Genomic DNA, 18,981 nt, shown 5'->3' on the forward strand with positions numbered 1-18,981 from the left:
GGGATCAAATCCCACGTCGGGCTCCCGGTGCATGGAGCCTGCTTCTCTCTCTGCCCCCCCCCCTCTCTCTCTCTGTGACTATCATAAATTTAAAAAAAAACAAAAAACAAAAAAAAACCGCAACGTTCCAGCCACACTGCGCACGCTCTCCGCAGTCCCGAATGCGAGTTTGCCTGCTGCGCCTCCCCGCGACTGCGAGTGGGAACGTCCGAGGACTCCCTGCCCCTTGTGCTTTAATGGTACACCCCACGCGCATGCGCCTGGGCAGCGGAACTAAGCGGCGGGAGGCGGGGCCTGTCGTGTCCCGTGACGGAAGCGCGGCTGCGTGCGGTAGAGCGGGCTTTTGGAACTTTGTTGTGGTGAGGCCGAGGGGACCGTGCGGAGGGGCTTCGCTGGCTGCGCGGGTGCAGGGACTCGGCGCCGGGGTGGGAGGCCGCGGGGCTGGGAGGGCTGGAGGGCTGTAGTTTGCAGCCGGCGTTCTGGAGTTTCCTCCGGCCTGTCTCCCGCCGCGCCCCTCGGCTTCCCGGGCGTGCTGCACTCTCCGCTCTCCTGTTAGGTTATTCTCTCCGTCGGGGCTCAGCTCCCGGGGCTGGGACGTGTCACCGTGTCTCCCTTCCTTGGCTATCGCCGGCCGCCTTGCTTCCGAGTTTGTGTTTACATATTGCTGGGGGTGGGGGTGGGGGATGGGGACGGCGCGAAAACCCGCGCGTTGCTGGTCCGGGAGCCGCGCTGGTCTCAGCGCCTCTGGGCGGGGTAGTGCGCGCGCTGCGGCGCTTCGCCGCCGCCTGGGGATTCCTCAGCTCTGGTTTTCCGCCGAATTTAGCAGATGCACCTGCTGCTATCGCTAGTTTTCAGCATGTTCTCCTTCTGGCTGCACGTCTCTCTGCATTTTCTCAATCCTCCCCGCCGAGGCCCTGCCGGGGGCGGGGGGGGGGTACTAAGAGCATGGGATTTGGGAGTCTGGAGCCAGACAGACCTGAGTTTCATTTCTGCCTCTGCCACTGCGGGCCAGATTCCAACCCTCGGAGAAATTATTTAATCTCCCCAAATCCTGAAAGCTCTTCATCTAAGTTGGGGTAATAACCCCTCCTTCATAGGGTTGGTATGAGGATCGAATTAATGAATGTAAAGGGCTGGGCCAAGGGGCTTGACATTTCATTGTAGGGACTTCAGTAATTCGTTTGCTCAGCAAATATTTATGGGGCACCTATTACTAGAGAGGTACTGTGATTAAATAGTGGAGGTTCAGGGGCGCCTGGGTGGCTCAGCCAGTTAAGCGTCTGCCTTCTGCACAGGTCGTGATCCCAGGACCCTGGGATCGAGCCCCAGTGGGGCTCCCTGCTCAGTGGAGAGCCTGCTTCTCCCTTTCTCCCTCTGCCTGCAGCTTCCCCTTCTTGTGCCCGTGTTCTCTCTCTCTCCCTCCCAAATAAATAAAATCTTTTTAAAAAAGAGAAAAGGGTAGTGGAGGTTCATGGTAATAAACAAAACCAGACATGCTCCCCCTCCCCCCAGCCATGGACTTTATAGTCCATTGGGAGATGGTCCTTAATCTAGTAATTACAAATGGCATGATAAAGGTGTACAGATGGTAAGAGAAATGACTGTTGTCTTGATATAACAGGAGAGCATTTAGGGGCACCTGGGTAGCTCCGTCAGGCTTTGGGTTCTTGATTTTTTTTCTCAGGTCTGGATCTCATGTTGTAAGATGGAGCCCCTGGTAGGGCTCAGCGGGGAGTCAGCTTGAGATTCTCTCCCTCTCCCCTTGCTTGCTTGTTCACTCTCTTCCTGTCTAAATAAATAAATCCAAACGCAGGGCATAGTTAACCTAGACTGAGTTTCTGGGGGAAGTGTAGATTGAGCTGAGATCTGAAGGATTTGTAGGAATTGAGGGGCAGGGAATGAAAGGAGGGGTATGTATAAAGGTTCCAGACCAAAAGTCAAGTGTAAGGACCTATGGCAGGAGAACTTGGAGGTTCCTGAAAGCAATTCACTGTGGCTGGGGAGTATAGCGATGAAGGGGATTTAGGTGTAGGCCAGACCCTGCAGGACTTCATTATCCTAACTTTTGGATATTGCACTGGTAGAGCAGTGGAAAGGCTCGGAAGAATTTTAGGGTGAGGATGAAATGGAGGTGGAGGGAGTTTAAGCCACATAATCTGGTCTGTATTTCAAAAAGATTAGTTGCTGTGTGGGGGACAGGTTAGGAAGCTTTTGTAGTAGTTCAGGTGAGAGGTGACGGTGGCTTTGGAGTGATGTGGCAGTAGTGGATCTGAGAAGTAGATTTGAGAGATGTCTAGGAGGTAACATTGCCAGGACTTGTAGTGGATGGGAAGGATGAAGGTGAAATTGTTAAGAATGTTGTCTAGGCGTCTAGTTTCAGTAGCTGGGCGGAGAATGGTACACTTCATGGGGATGGGAAACAGGAAGAAATACAGGAGGGGGAGTAGGTCTTTGCACCAGTCTGCATTTCCCCCTTCCCATAATTTAGTGCATAATAGCTGTGCACTAAATCCTGCCTCTTGGTATAAGTTTATTTCATCTCCTTTACATGCCCCAGAATCACCACCCTAATATGGGCCTTTGAGTCCATCACTAAAATAGCCCTGATTAACTTCCTAGTCTCTGTTCTTTGTCCTTACTCTCTCCCCACTTTAATCAAGGTGTTAGTGCTAGATTGTTTGCTCAAACACTTTGTTCAGTCTGAAACAGGCAGAAATTGAATGAGGCAGATTCTTTTTTGGTCCAGAAATTTTGGTTGCTATTATTTACAGATTAAAATCGAAATCTCTTAATCTGGCATTAAAATCTTGCACAGTTTAGGGGCATCTGGCTTGTTCAGTAGGTTTAGCATGCAACTCTTGATCTTGGGGTTCTGAGTTTGAGCCCCTGTTGGGTGTAGAGATTACTTAAAAATAAAATCTTAAAAAAAAAAAAAAAAGATTTTACATGGTTTATTCCCAGCCTATCTTTCTAGCCTTCCTACTCATTACTTCCATACTTGAACTTCACACTTCTATACCTCATTTTCTCTTAATAGGTCTTTCAAATTCTCCTACAAAGGCCTTTGTTCATGACATTTTCCTTCCTGGTAGCATATTAAGTACACCACCTGGTTGTCTTGACTATCTAAATTTAATCTCTAAGTTCCAGTTCAAGCTCCCTGCTAAGAAGCCTTTTTGACCTCTGGGCACACATTTATGTCATTAGTCTTATTAACTTCTCATTTGTTTTATGCCATTTAATTGGCACTTTGTATTTACAGTGTTGTTGATATGTTACTTTATCAAATATCACTTTATTATGTGCTTGTGATACATATTCTTGTGTATATGCTTATAATTATTATTTGACGGCAGCCCGGGTGGCTCGGCGGTTTAGTGCCGTCCTCAGTCCAGGGCATGATCCTGGAGTCCCAGGATCGAATCCCACATCGGGCTCCCTTCATGGAGCCTCCTTCTCTCTCTGCCTGTGTCTCTTCCTCTCTCTGTCTCTCTCTCTCTCTGTGTCTCTCATGAATAAGTAAATAAAATCTTTAAAAATAAATGAAATAATTATTTTTTGATACACTATTAAGTGGCAGCTTTGTCTAGGTAGTGTGCAAGGTAGATGCTAAAAAATATTTAAAATGGGGGCAAAAATTATGGAACTACTTGTCTAGAGGGCAGATTTCTAATATGGAAATGCCAGATTATTTTGGTTTAGAAAAGAATCACCTACTCATACTAGTTAGTAATCCTTAGCCTAATGAGTACCTGATGTGTACATGGTCTATAATATGTATGAAATACTCAGTTAACAAGTAGGGAAGGAAAACAGGCTTGTTTACTGCTGGAAGTTTCATCCAGTTCTGACACTTTCCCTTACAGTTCCCTGATATGTGCAACGATGGACCAGAAAATAATATCTCTGGCAGCAGAAAAAACAGCAGACCGACTGCAGGAATTTCTTCAAAGCCTGAAAGATAATGATGTAAGTATTAGGAAGCACGTTCTGCTAAAAGCGAATGTCAAGGATGATGACAAATTCAAAGGACATTTAAAAAAATTATTCTGCCACTTGGTCTACCCCTAACTGTTCTTAGGAGACAAGGTTAGTTAATAACAACTCAGATGTAAAGAAATGGGGGAAAGGAAGAGAGATAGACAACAAATAGGCAACGTTTATATACAGCTATATGACATTTAAACATTTGTGCAACTGTGTATATATAAACAAATTACTGTACTTTTTTTTTTAAGATTTTATTTATTTATTCATGAGACACACAGAGAGAGAGAGAGAGAGAGGCAGAGACACAGGCAGAGGGAGAAACAGGCTCCATGCAGGGAGCCTGACATGGGACTCAATCCCGGGTCTCCAGGATCAGGCCCTGGGCCGAAGGCGGTGTGAAACCGCTGAACCACCCAGGCATCCCTGAAGTCAGCATTTTAATGGGAAACCCTAGAGGCATGGTAATGAGACCACTGAGACCAAGAACCAGGCAGCATGCCTACTGTCTCCACTACTGTTCAACATTGTCCTGGTGTGTTAGCCAGTGCAGTTAACCTAGAGAAAACAAAGGCAGAAGAATAGGAAAAAAGATATAAAGTCATCTGTCTTTGCAGATGTCCTACTAGTATTCCTAGAAAACCAGAAAGAATCTGTGATCAAACCATCTACAAGAAGCAAGGTAGAAGGGTGCCTAAGTGGCTCAATCAGTTGAGTGCTTGCCTTCTACTGAGGTCATTCTAGGGTCCTGGGATCAAGCCCCACATGGGGCTCCCTGCTTACTGGGGAACCTGCTTCTCCCTCTCCCTCTGGTGCTTCCCCAGCCTATGCTCTCTCAGTCTCTCTGTCAAGTAAATAAGTAAAATCTTTTTTTTTTTTTTTTTTTTAAAAAGAGGGCAGCCCATGTGGCTCAGCGGTTTAGCACCACCTTCACCCCAGGGCCTGATCCTGGAGACCTGGGATTGAGTCCTGCGTAAGGCTCCCTGCATGGAGCCTGCTTCTCCCTCTGCTTGTGTCTCTGCCTCTCTCTGTGTCTCTCATGAATAAATAAATAAAATCTTTAAAAAAATAAATAAAAAATAAAATGAAACAGCTACTATTTCTTTCCTGTCAGACTAGGAAAAGAAATGAACACCTCTATACATTCTTGGTGAGACTGGGGTAACAGTCACTCATACAGTGCTGGTAGGAATGCAGAAATAGTAAGACCGTGATTAGAATTTGATGCTATTTAACAAAACTGCATTTCCCCTCAGCCCACTCACTCCACTTCTAGGAATACCCTAAAGATGGCCTTCCAGCAATACGAAGTTATATTATGCACACAGTTATTCTTTGAATCTGTGAAAAAGAATGAAGTTCACTCTGGACTGATTTTGATTTCCAGGAGATATTATTAACTTAAGATGAAAAATGTGTATTATTCTACCTTTTACATAAGAAAGAAGGAAATAAAGCATACGTGTATCTGTGTATCCTTATAATAAAGAAACTCAGGAAGAATTCTATAACCATACTGAAGGTGGGGAGGAAGAGGAAAAAAAAGGAACTAATCCAAGTATTTGACTCTGTGCCCTCAGCCCTGGGCAGGGGATTGAAGGGAGAAATACAAATAAACCATGAACTTTTTAAGTAGGATTTTTTTTTTTTAAAGATTGGTTGAGACTTAAGATGGTTAAGTCTGTTGAGAACTCCCCTTCTCTGAGGGCTGTGTCGAGGGCTGTGTCAAGGGCTGACTATTCTGTTGGAGGTTTCAGGTGAAGCAGTCAGGTACTTCCTTATTATGTATTTAGGAAGGGGGAGATGGACTCCAGTCCAAAAGACCAGGCAGATGTAGTTGTGGAAGAGAACAAATTCACGTTTTATTAGTCTTGGCTTCTGTGACACTTCATTTCTCTGGATATTGACAACCTTACTTCTCAGTGTTTATTGGCTGCTGCTCCTTTTAAATCCCTGAATATTGGTGGTTCTCTTTTTACATCTTTCTCTGAATGATCTTGTATGTCTCATTGAACTCTTTCTTTTCAAGCTTCATTGTGGCATTATCCTGTTAACTACTTGGCATTTCCACTTGAACTAAGAAGTAGCTCTGAGCCCCGCATCAGAAACTGGTACCTTGCAATTCGTTTTAACAAACTCTGGGTGATTTAGATGCTAAATACCTAATTTTCACCATGTCAATGGCTCATGCCACCATTCACCCAGTTAGTTGCTTAAGCTAGAAATGTTAGAATCCTTCTTGATTTCTGTTTCTTCATCACACCCTCTTTTCACTGCTCACCCATGAGGAAGTCCATCTTAGTCCATTCAGGCTGTTATAAGAAACTATGGCAGACAGGGTAGCTTGTAAATGAGGAACATTTATTTTTCCTGGTTCTGTAGGCTGGAAGTCCGAGATGAGAGTGCCAGTATGGTCAGATGAAGGCTCCCTTCTGGGTTGCAGACTTCATCTTCTATCCTCACAGTGGAAGGAGATAGGAAGCTCGGTGGGCCCATTCATGGGAGTTCTACCCTCCTGACCTAATTATCTCCAAATATTATCGCATCAGGCATTAGGATACCAACATACCAATGGGAAGAGGGTGGAGAACATAAACATTCAGAGCACAGCAAAGTCCTATTGATTTGAGCTCTCAAATACATCTTCAGTCTATCTCATCATCTTTATTAGTTTGCCAGGGCTGCCGATTACAAAAGCGCTACAAACAGTAGTTTAAACAAAATTTATTTTTAGAGTTCTGGAGACTCAAAGTCCAAAATCGAAGTGCTCGTAGTGTTGGTTTCTTTGAGGCTGTGAGAAACCTAGCTTCCAGGGGTTTGCTGGCTATCTTTAACTTCTTAGAAGAAGATAGAAGTTAACGTCCTTAACTTCTATCACCCTGATCTCTGCCTTCATTTTCACATGGCACACTTGTTATACATGTGTCTCTCTGTCCAAGATTCCCCCTTTTATAAGGATAGTTGTATTAGCACCAACCTTAATGACCTCAACCTAACTAATTACATTTGCAACAGCCCTCTTTTCAAATAAGGTCATATTCTGGGGTCCTGGGAGTTAGAACTCTAACGTGAATTTGGGTGAGGGGGCACAGTTCAACCAGTAGCATCTCCCCTGCTGTCTGGGCTATACCACTATCACTTTTGAACAGTGTAGCAGTCTCCTAACATATCCCTATTTCACTCTTAAACCCCCCCCCCACACAAGCCATTCTCTACATAAGGAGCAAGACTGATCTTTTTTTTTTTTTTTTTTTTTTTTAATTCATGAGAGACACACACAAAGAGAGAGGCAGAGACACAAGCAGGCTCCATGCAGGGAGCCCGATGCGGGACTCGATCCTGGGACTCCAGGATCACACCCTCGGCCGAAGGCAGGCGCTAAACCGCTGAGCCACGCAGGGATCCCAAGACTGATCTATTTGAAAACATTCTTTCACTCTTCTCTTTTCTCTCTTTAGCAAGTTCTGTTGTACTTAGACAATTACAGAATGAAGATAGGAATAAATTTCAGTCTGACAGCCCTGCATCATGTTAAGATCCACCTTGCTAAAAAAAAATAAAAACAAAAACAAAACAAAAAAAATCTACTCTGCTCTATCTAAATCAATGTTATTTGTGATACTTGAAGTCTCTGAAGGGTATGAACCTGACAGATGACTCACATTGGGAATTTAAGTCATTGGAGTAGAGAAATTGTTGCCAGAGACTTGTAGCTTTTTCCTTTTTTGATTGCAGTTGGCTAATCTCCTTCAGAATCAGGCAGTGAAAGGAAAAGCTGCCGGAGCACTCCTGCGAGCCATCTTCAAAGGTAATAATAAATGCCACTTCTACCCCCCTGGGTTGGGTGCATATACTGCTACTTTTTTTTTTACTGTTTGAATGAAGCTTTCCTATGTTTTCAGGATTTTACAAAATCAACTACAGCAGCAGTCTCTTGTCTTGTGGATTGAAATAATTTTACTGAAGGAGGTTCAAGTGGGTACCTGAGATTGTATTGCTGGTTTGGGGGCCCATAAAGGACGCACATCTTAAAATCCACTTTGGTTTACTTGTGCTTTTAAAATGGTAGAGAACAGCAACATTGAGTATTTAATCTGTGCTTAACAGGGGGCAAGTGAGCGTTGGGGTTTCATGATTTGGAATATCTCAGTGACTTCTATATTATGTTCCTATCAGCACTGAATGAGGATGATGATTTCTCTGTAACCTTGTCAACATTTGTTACTGGCTGTCTTTTTCATTGCAGTCCATACTAGGGAAGATGAAGTGGTATCTCACTGTGGTTTTGATAAGCATTTCCCTGATGGCTAATGATGTTGAGCATCGTTTCATGTGCCTACTGGCCATTTGTGTATCTTCTTTGGAGAACTGTCTACTCAGATCATTTGCACTTTTAAAAATTGGATTGTCTTTTTATTATCGAGTTATAATCATTTCTTATATATTCTAGATATATGTCCCTTATTAAATATATGATTTGCAAAAATTTTATCCCGTTCTGGGTTGTTTTTTCACTTTTTTGATAGTATGCTTTGAAGTGCAAAGTTTTTTGATGTCCTTTTTTTGTTTTGTTTTTTGTAGCTTGTGCATTGGGTGTTTTATTTAAGGAACGATTGCTTAATCCAAAGTCATGAAGATTTAAACTTCTATTTTCTCTTCAAAGTTTTCTAGGCTTACCTCTTACAGTTAGATCTTTGATCCATTTTAAGTTTATTTTGGTGTATGGTGTGAGGTAGGAATCCAACTTCATCCTTTCTTGTTTTCAGTAGCCCCTTAACTGAAAATCAATTGCCCATTAATGTGAGGGTTTGTGTCTAGACTCAGAGTGCTAGTCCCTTACTCTATGTGGCTCCTTATGGCAAGACCATGCTATTAATCACTGTAACTTCGTAGTACGTTTTAAAACTGGGAAGTTTGAGTCCTCCAACTTTGTTTTTCTTTTTTCAGGTTTATTTTGGATATTCAGGGTCCCTTGTGTTTCCATATGAATTTTAAGATTAGCTTATCAGTTCCTGAAAAAGAAAAGCTGGAGTTTTAGCAGAGATTGTGTTGGGTCTGTGTATGAATTTGAGAAGTATTGCTATTTTAGCATAAGTCTTTGATTACATGAATATGGAATGTCTTTCCATTTACTTAGGTTCTCTTTATTTCTCAGTAATATTTATAATCTTCAGAATACAACTCTTATACTTTTCTTAAATTTCTTCCTAAATGTTCTATTTTTTATTATATTGTAAATGGGATTTCTTAATTTAATCATCTGATTGTTCATTACTAATGTATAGAAATGCAGTAGGCTTTTTTTTTTTAAGATTTTATTTATTTATTCATGAGAAGACACAGAGAGAGAGAGGCAGAAACATAGGCAGAGGGAGAAGCAGACTCCCTGCAGAGAGCCTGATGTGGGACTCAATCCCAGGACCCTGAGATCATGACCTGAGCCAAAGGCAGATGCTCAACTACTGGGCCACCCGAGTGCCCTAGGTGTAGTGTTCTATAGATATGTTAGATCTAGTGTGTTGTTTATGTGTGTGTCCTTGTTGATCTTCTAATTGTTCTATCCATTATTGAAAGCAGGATATTGAAGTCTTTAATTATTGTTGAATTGTCTATTTCTCCAGTTCTGTTGGTTTTTACTTTGTGTATTTTGGAGCTCTTTTGTTAAGTACTTATATATTTGTAATTGTACATACCTTGATGATCTTTTAATCATTATAAAATGTCCTTTGTCTCCAGTAGTAATTTTTGTCTTAAAGTCTACTTTTTTCTAATATGTATATAGCCAATCTAACTCTTTGGTTACTGCTTGACTGGTAAATCTTTCTCTGTCCCTTAACTTTCAAACTGTATACCTTTGAGTCTAAATTGTGTCTCTGGTTAACAGCATATAACTGAATTTTTAAAAAATTTATTCTGCCAATCTCTGTCTTTTGGTTAGAATGTCTAATCACCTTATTGTAGTTATTGATAAGGTAGGGTTTACATCTGCCATTTTACTCTTTATGTCTTTTTTTAAGTGGTGTGTTTGTTTTTGTTTTTTTAAGTAATCTTTACACCCACTGTGGGGCTCAGCCTTACATCCTGAGATCAAGAGTTGCATGCTCTGCAACTGAGTTAGCCAAGTTCCTCTGCTTTTTTTGTCTTATGTATTTTTAAAATTTATGTGTTTTGGGGATACCTGGGTAGTTCAATGGTTCAACATCTGCCTTTGACTCAGGGCATGATCCTGGGGTCCAGGATCGAGTCCCATATCAGGCTCCCCAGAGGGAGCTGCTTCTCCCTCTGCCTGTGTCTCTGCCTCTCTCTCTCTCTCTCTCTCTCTGTGACTATCATAAATAAATAAAAATTTTTTAAAAATAATAAATAAATAAAATCCTTTTTAAAAAAACTGTTCTGTTTAAATATTTTCTAGTGTACTATTTTCTAATATACTATTTATTAAATAACAGTCTAGTTCAGATTAATACTAGCTTAGTTTTAATAGTTTATAGTACTTTGTTCTGTATGTAGCTTCTTTCTCTTCCTCCCTCTTTTGTGTTGTTATTGTCATACAAATGACATCTTTACACATTTATGCCCATCAGCACAGATTTATAATCACTACTTTATGCAGATCTTATAAATTAGCTAGGAGAAAAACTATTTACAAATAAGAAGTACATTTCTATTGCCTTTTGTATTTTCCTATGTAGTACCTGTACTGGTGCTATTTCATGTGGAGTCACGTTACTTCTAGTATTCTTTCATTTCAGCCTGAAGGATTCCCTTTGGCAGTAGGGTAAGTCTTCTAGCAGCAAATTCTTTCTTTCTGTTGTTTATCTGGGAATGTCTTAATTTCTCCTTCATTTTTGAAGGACATTTTTTCTGGTTGTAGAATTCTTGGTTGATAGTCCTTCTTTCAGCATTTTGACTATGTTACTATGTTTTTTTCTGCCTTTCCATGTTGTGGGGGGGGGACAGGGAGGTGTTTTGTTGCTTCTGTTGTTGTTTTTGAGAAATTGGCCGTTAATTATATTGACTATCTCTTTTCCAGATGACTTGCTTCTCTCTTATTGCTTTTAAGATTCTGTATTTGACCTTTTTTAAGTATACAGTTCAGTGGCCCTAAATACAATAATTAGTCTATCTAGAATTTTAATACTGTGTTGAATAGAAGTGATAAGAGTAGGCATCCTTATAGTTTTCATGTTTTATGGAAATGCTTTCAATCTTTAGTAATTGGATATGGTGTTAGTTGTGGATTTTTCATATATGGCTTTTGCTATGATGAGGTGTCTCTGATTTTGACTGTTTGCTATGGTATGTCTAAGTGTACTTCTCTTGTGTTTATCATTGGAATTTATTGAGTTTCTTAAATTTGTAAATTAGCATTCATTAAAATTGGGAAGTTTTTGGCCATGATTATTTCTTCTTCTTCTTCTTTCTTCTTTCTTCTTTCTTCTTTCTTCTTTCTTCTTTCTTCTTTCTTCTTTCTTCTTCTTCTTCTTCTTCTTCTTCTTCTTCTTCTTTCTTCTCCTTTTTTTTTTTTTTTTCTTCTGCAAAAAGCTTTATTGTCTCCATTTGGCCCACGTTTTGGGAAAGGGCTCCGGGATGGTTAAAAAGCTGCCTAGTGGCTGCAGGGAAAAAGGTTCAGGCACAAGCCCTGGCACCGGGGGTTGCCAAAGGAGCCCCTCCTCAAAGGCTGCTGATGATTTCTTCTTTTTACCCCTTTCTTTCTTTCCTTTTCTGGATTTTCATTGTGTCTGTGTTAGCATTCATGATGATAGCCCACAGGACTTTGAGGCTCTGTTCATTTTTCTTCACTTTCTGTCCCTCAGATGATAATCCCAGTTGCCCTATCTTTAAGTTCTCTGGTCCTTTCTTCCATCAGGTCAGATCTCCTATTGAGACCTTATCATAGGTTTTTCAGATCAATTATTTTTTTTTATTCCGGAATTTTAATTAATTTATTTATTTACAATTTCTCTTTTTTTAAAGATTTGACAGAGCATGCATGCATGTGCATACATGTATGCATGAGTGGGGGGAGGGGCAAGGAGAGAAACTCAAGCAGAGTCCATGCTGAGTTCAGAGCCTGGAGTGGGGCTCAAGCTCATGACCCTGAGATCATAACTTGGGCTGAAATCAAGAATTAAATGCTCAAAAAAAAAAAAAAAAAAGAATTAAATGCTCAATTGACTGAACCACCCAGACGTCCCTACTTATTTATAATTTCTGTCTCTGTTGATATTCTCTACTTGGTGAGATATTGTTCTTATATTTCCTTTAGTTCTTTAGGCATGGTTTCCTCCTCTTCTTTGAACATACTGAAAACAGCTGATTTAAAATCTTGTAAACTAGCATCTAAGCTCTGTCAGGGACAGTTTTCTATTGATTTTTCCTTTTTCCTGTTTACGGGCCATACTCTTGGGACATTTTTTTTTTAAAGATTTTATTTATTTTTTCATGAGAGACAGAGAGAGAGGCAGAGACATAGGCAGAGAGGGAAGCAGGCTCCTCGCAGGCTGCCCAATATGGGACTCAGTCCTAGGATCCCAGATCACGACCTGAACCAAAGGCAGATGCTCAACCACTGAACCACCCAGGTGCCCCCTCTTGTGATATTTTGTGAGAATTCTGGAAATCAGATAACCACTCTCCTCTCTTAGGATTGTTGTTTTTGATAGTTTTCATTATTTCTGTCAGTTTTCTTACTGCTTTTATGGAGGAAAGGATTTTCTGAGGTCATTATTATTCTGCCATTCCTGCTGACATTACTCAGTGATGATGTTTTGAAGTGGAATATGTAAAGACATTTAATTTGTGTTACTGGACCCAAAAAGGCTCTGAGGTATCTTAGAAGGTATTTCCCCTTTTGTACTATAAGCTTATGTTAAAAATTTAATGATATAAATAAAAATTAATGATATAGATAGAGGAAGAAAAGATGACATTTGAGTTATCTAATTTAAGTACTTTTGTAAAGCTCCTAAATTTTGCTGTTCTAAACACTATAGCAATCAGTAGTTTGATAATTCTACTTCTATATTAAACTATAATGCTGTTCGCTTTTCCTATTTGCCCTTCAACTTTATAAGACTTCTTCTTTTCTTCTTTCTTTGTTTCTGTACCATTCGTTTAAAACAATAAGGTTCCCCCTGCTCTGAGGAAGCTGGAGCTCTTAGGAGACTTAAGATATACATTTGTGGTATTCACTTGGTGGAATCAGGGGATTTGCAGAAAGAAGTAGCATCCGAGATCATAGGATTACTAATGCTAGAGGTAAGATAGAAAACAAAAACTTTTTTGGTTTTGGGTAAATTGGCCGGAGGCAGGGAGGGTTGTAATTTGTTAAGGGTGGGAAAACTTAAATGTGCCAAACATAGCATAGTTCCTACTATGAATAAGAACTGTTAAAAAAAAAAAAAAAAAGAATAGTTGATGGATGAGCCATAAACCCATGTTTATGTTAATTTCTGATATTGTGGGTATTTGATATCTTTGAAGAGTATTTGAAAACATTGGAAAAAAAGAAAACATTGGAGAACTAATTTAGGATTTTGACCTTTGAAATCTTTTACAATTATAAGTTTCTCTAGATCAGAACGATTTCCTGGATCCCTTATAGGACCAGTTCTGGGTTTTAGTGCCACTTCTATTAATTCAGCAAAAGACACTGCTTTGTGGAAAGAGATACCAAGACTCTAGATTTCTGCTTAACATTTTCTTTATCCCATGAATTTTTAGGCTCATAATTTTCCAGGACCATTGCTGGTTGAATTAGCCAGGGAGTTTGTTGGTGCTATCGAAGAGGGCAGCTTAACGAATGGAAAATCTTTGGAGTTGTTACCCATTATTCTCACTGCCCTTGTTGCCAATAAAGAAAATCTCGCTTATGGAAAAGGTAATTTTCTTTGAATTTTAGTGGCATTTTCAGCTAGTCACTTAATCAGATTTATTTCTCAGTGTATTTTGCATTTCTAGGTGTACTGAGTGGGGAAGAATGTAAGAAGCAGTTGATTAACACCCTGTGTTCTGGCAGGTAAGTCTTAAAATGTGTAGCACTTTCTCAGACATACAATTGGCAAAAAAACAGGATTATTGTTTATATCAGGAATTTGTGTCATTAAGTTTTTAGTCTTTTTTTGTTTGTTTATAATGTACAACTGTAAAACCATTTAGTCTGTGATGAATTTTTGAGAAATACCTATATTTTCTGTTCTAAGACTACAATATAGTTTCTCTTTACTTGATTGTTCATCTTAAAGCAGTTTTGTCCTCCAGTGTTTTATGGACTCCCAAGGTCCTTAAGGCTGGGAAGTCACTCTGCTGCTGTATATCTTTTATATGTTTTTTGAATGGGTGGGATATATAAATAATGGTTGTATCTTTAAACCAGAAATATGAGAATCTACTTTAAGGAAAGATTCCAACATAATAAGAAAATACTCATACATACAAATGTTCAACCCAGAACTTTGTGACCCGCTTAAGCGTTACAATGATAGAGAAATGTAGGTTATGGTGTGTAACCTATGTTAGGTAAGATAGAACACTCCATGAAACTTAAACCCATTAAAAATGAGATGCACAAAACCACCAAAGATGAAAACTTCTTGCTATATAGTCAGTGAAATAAAGAGAATACTTGGTTGTAAAATAGAATGATTAAATTTGGGTACATTAAAAAGAAACAGAAGGGAGCCCACAAGATTATGTAAATCAGAAGTAACAGCTTTTATGACATTATAAGTATGTATCAGCTCACGTGTGCTTATCTATTTGTTTTTAAATTAAAAATCTTAAAACACAAAAACAACAACAAAAAAAACGGGCAGCCCCGGTGGCACAGCGGTTTAGCGCCGCCTGCAGCTCAGGATGTGATCCTGGAGACCCTGGATCGAGTCCCACGTCAGGCTCTCTTCATGGAGCCTGCTTCTCCCTCTGCCTGTGTCTGCCTCTCTCTCTCTCTCTCTGTCTCTATGAATAAATAAATAAAATATTTTTAAAAAAAATTTTTTTTTTTAAAGAGAGGCACCTGAGTGGCTCAGTGGTTGAGCTTCTGCCTTCAACTTAGGTCATGATCCCAGGGTTCTGGGATTGGGTCTTGCATTAGGTTCCCTGCAGGGCTGTGTCTCTGCCTCTCTCTGTCTCTCATGAATAAATAAATCAAATCTTTAAAAAAAAGATTTTTTTTTTAAGTTTTAGCTTTAAATAATCCCTATATACCCAACATGGGGCTTAAACTCGACCCTGAGATCAAGAGTCACATGTTCCTCACAGAGCCAGCCAGGCTCCCCTTGTTTGTTTTTAATACACTAAAGAGTTTATTCAATACACATTGTAATATACCTTGCATTTTTCTTTTTTTTTTTTTTTAAATATTTTTTTTAATTTTTATTTATTTATGATAGTCACACAGATTGAGAGAGAGAGAGGCAGAGACACAGGCAGAGGGAGAAGCAGGCTCCATGCTCTGGGAGCCCAACGTGGGATTCGATCCCAGGTCTCCAGGATCACGCCCTGGGCCAAAGGCAGGCGCCAAACCGCTGTGCCACCCAGGGATCCCACCTTGCATTTTTCATTTAACACATCTATTCATGTCGGTATATACAACTCTACATCATTCTTTTTAATAGTTCCATGCTATTCTGTTGTAAGTGGCTAATCTCCAGTTGTTAAGAGTAGGGTTTTTTTTTTTCCCAACAAATAATATATGGTAATTTGGGTTTTTTGCTACTATAAAAAGTGTTGCAATGAACATCCTTAGATATCTAGGTGACCTTATATAAGCATGTACTTGGGATATATTTCTAATACTAATTAGGGGATCTGTGGTTATTTGCATTTTTAAACTTGATAAGTATTGTCAGCTTGTCTTTCCAGAAGGGTTATATCAGTATATACTATCTAAAACAGTATGTGGAGAGCATTTGTTTCCCAAAAATTCCTAGTACTATCACCAGACTTTTATTTTTATAGTTTTAGAGGTTAAAAGCTGTTATTTCATTGGTTATTTTATCTTGTTTTCCGGTGGTACTTGAAATGGCCTTAATTTTTTCCCTCCTTATTAATTTTTTCAAAGTAATATGCAAATAAGTTAAATTGAGATAAATTTTCATACTTGTCATTTTCTTTAACCAGATGGGATCGGCAATATGTAATCCAACTCACTTCCATGTTCAAGTAAGTATCATTATTCCCTTTTCTCTTTATACCCTGCTATTTGAACTTGCCTGCTAGAAATTGAAATTTAGGAAACTCACACACTGCTTTCCCCCAATTAAGAGTATTTGTACCTCTCTTTTCTAAGATTTTCTCCCCTCTTTTTACTTTAATTGCTTATTTAAAGTATAACTATGGTTTCTTTTCCAATGTGACTTTGCTTATGTAAGTTTTTTGGTCCCCTTTAAAGTTCTCTCTTTGGGGAACCCTGGGTGGCGCAGTGGTTTAGCGCCTGCCTTTGGCCCAGGGTGCGATCCTGGAGACCTGGGATCGAATCCCACATCGGGCTCCCGTGCATGGAGCCTGCTTCTCCCTCTGCCTGTGTCTCTGCCTCTCTCTCTCTGTGTGACTATCATAAATAAATAAAAATTAAAAAAAAATAAATAAAGTTCTCTCTTTGATAAAAACCAAAGGTCAGTTATAATATTCTGGTATCTCCCAAATTAGGCCATAGCTCTGGCCTTGAGAGTCTTTGATCCACAGGGATGTCCCTCTGACTGCAGAAGAGGTGGAATTTGTGATGGAAAAAGTGTTGAGAATGTTCTCCAAGTTGAATCTTCAAGAAATACCACCTCTTGTCTATCAGCTTCTGGTTCTCTCCTCAAAGGTATAAATAACAAATATACAGATGTTTTTTATATCTCTGGTGGAATGATCAGTTGGGCCATTCAGCTTTTCATACTCTTGGCTTACATACTAAGGCATAAATGCTTTCATTTCATGTCTGATGATATGATGGGTAAAAGGATCATGCTTCTCAGCCTCAGAAAACCTATATGACTCTTGTACTCTCACAATCTGTGTATGCGTGGTAGCAGAAGGGATGAAGATCTCAAAGAGGGTGGGCTAACGGCCCCTTAACCTAAGTCTAACACTATGATGCATTTCAAACACAATTTCAACAACAAAAAAAAATTCTATAAATGCTTAGTGTGACTTCAGGTTGTAATTTACCTATTTAGGAAGTTCAACTTGGTGATCTTGTCTTTTATGAGGAGACCTTACCTGTTCTGTATTTTTTTAGGGAAGCAGAAGGAGGGCTTTGGAAGGAATCATAACTTTCTTCAGCGAGCTAGATAAGCAGCACAATGAGGAACAGAGTGGTGATGAGTGAGTAATACAGTACAGAAATAAAATCTTTTTTACAGTTGCATCTTATGTGTGTTTTACCCTTGTTATTTAACCTTCCAGTCCCTACCTTCACCTCAGCACAGAACTTCCCTAGTCCTCTCTGAGCTGCTCAGTACTAAAGCAGCCTCTTCGCCTTGCTCATTTACAGCTCTTCAGGAGCAGAGCAGTAATTGTTGTGTAAATTGCAAGTTAATAAGCTATTTTTATCTGTTCTGAGCCAGAAACTCTTTGGCCCTGGGGCTACAATGATGAACCAGTCAGGCAAGGTCCCTGTTCTCCAGGAGTTTAAGTATTGGTGAGAAGAGAACAGGAAATAAATAAAAATATTAGGAAGTGCTATGCAGGTAACTCAAATGGATGAAGTGATAGTGACAGTGTAGCTACTTAAGATTGAGTGGTCAAGGGAAACCTCTTGGAGAGCGTGCCACTTTAACTGAAGCCTGAATGATAAGAACCACAATATATAAATCAGAGAAAACATTCTCAGCTAGTGGAATAGTTAACGTGTCTGAAAAAGATTTTTTCTGAAGCACCTGTGCCTGGTGCTGTTCTAAGCACCTTAACCTCACAAGAACCCTATTTTGCTTCTACTTTATGCATGTGGAAACTGAGGCACAGAGGAATTAAGGAATATCCCAAGGTTATATATAGTAGTAGAGCTGAGAGTTCAATCAGGGCAGTTTGGCTGCAGAGCTCATGCTGTTAATCCAATTGCAGCCTACCGCTTCTACTCTAGGGTAACTTTGTTATTTGGCTTGAGCAATTGATTAGAAGGTGGTCTTATATACTGAGTTAGGAAAGACTGAAAAGCAGATGTAAGACAAAATAAGCTCAGTTTTAATCATGTTAAGTTTCAGATGTGTATTAGCATCCCATATGGAGGTATTAAGCAGAGAGTCTAGAGTTAGAGGGAGAGGTCAGGACTGGAAATAAGAGATTGGAAAGAACTAAAGCCACAGGACTGACTGGGGAATCCTAGGGAAATTGTGAAGAAAAAGAAAATCAAGACTGAGCTCAGGAGCATTCCACCACGTAAAGCGAGGATGAGCCAGCAGGAAAAAAAAAAAAAATGGAGAATTGAGTGACAGTACACCAGAAGAGAAGAGAGTGTTTCAAGAAAGAAATTGTCAACTGTTTCATGTCTGCTGAGGTGTTAAGGTGGAACTAGATTATTGGTTTTGGCAACATAGAGGTCATTTGTAATTTACAAGAATAGTCAATTTGAGGAGAGTGGGTGGAGAGGGGCAGAAGCCTGGTTGAATTGGATTTAACTGAGAAGAGGTAAAAAAGTGTAATTAATGACAATAGACAATTCTGTCAAGTTTTGTTATAAAGGAGCAGGAATAGAGCAGTAGAATTTCTATTTGCTGCCTCCAGTGATAGTATGAATTCACCTTGAGTTGGTCTGCTTGTTCAGCTGACCAACTGTACAACTGTACTGTCTGTACTTTTGTCTCTTGCTCAAACTGTAGCTCATCCTTTTCTGTTGAATCTTTTAGGCTGTTGGATCTTGTTACTGTGCCATCAGGTGAACTTCGTCATGTTGAAGGCACCGTTATCCTACACATCGTGTTTGCCATCAAACTGGACTGTGAACTAGGCAGAGAACTCCTGAAGCACTTAAAGGTAGCTACAGACTTATGGTGATCTAGGATCTCT

General features: G+C 39.9%; 1 protein-coding gene across 6 annotated transcripts in view; it reads left to right on the plus strand.

The window, feature by feature from the left end:
• Positions 1 to 282: 282 nt before the first annotated feature.
• FANCI (FA complementation group I) overlaps positions 283 to 18,981 on the plus strand; it is a 73,969-nt gene continuing 55,270 nt past the window's right edge. For 4 of the 6 annotated variants that reach the window (XM_077871919.1, XM_077871921.1, XM_077871923.1 and 1 more), the window contains exons 1-10: positions 283 to 359; positions 3,867 to 3,969; positions 7,723 to 7,795; positions 13,118 to 13,248; positions 13,714 to 13,870; positions 13,951 to 14,008; positions 16,111 to 16,152; positions 16,675 to 16,798; positions 17,216 to 17,301; positions 18,822 to 18,948. In XM_077871919.1, the coding sequence (XP_077728045.1) occupies positions 3,886 to 3,969; positions 7,723 to 7,795; positions 13,118 to 13,248; positions 13,714 to 13,870; positions 13,951 to 14,008; positions 16,111 to 16,152; positions 16,675 to 16,798; positions 17,216 to 17,301; positions 18,822 to 18,948 (882 nt within the window). In that variant the 5' untranslated portion in view covers positions 283 to 359; positions 3,867 to 3,885. Of the gene's footprint in view, positions 360 to 626; positions 647 to 3,866; positions 3,970 to 7,722; positions 7,796 to 13,117; positions 13,249 to 13,713; positions 13,871 to 13,950; positions 14,009 to 16,110; positions 16,153 to 16,674; positions 16,799 to 17,215; positions 17,302 to 18,821; positions 18,949 to 18,981 lie in introns of those variants that run through there. The other 2 variants (XM_077871920.1, XM_077871924.1) reach the window with 2 other exon arrangements.

The sequence above is a fragment of the Canis aureus genome, chromosome 2 (genome assembly GCF_053574225.1).
Source record: "Canis aureus isolate CA01 chromosome 2, VMU_Caureus_v.1.0, whole genome shotgun sequence".
NCBI lineage: Eukaryota > Metazoa > Chordata > Mammalia > Carnivora > Canidae > Canis > Canis aureus.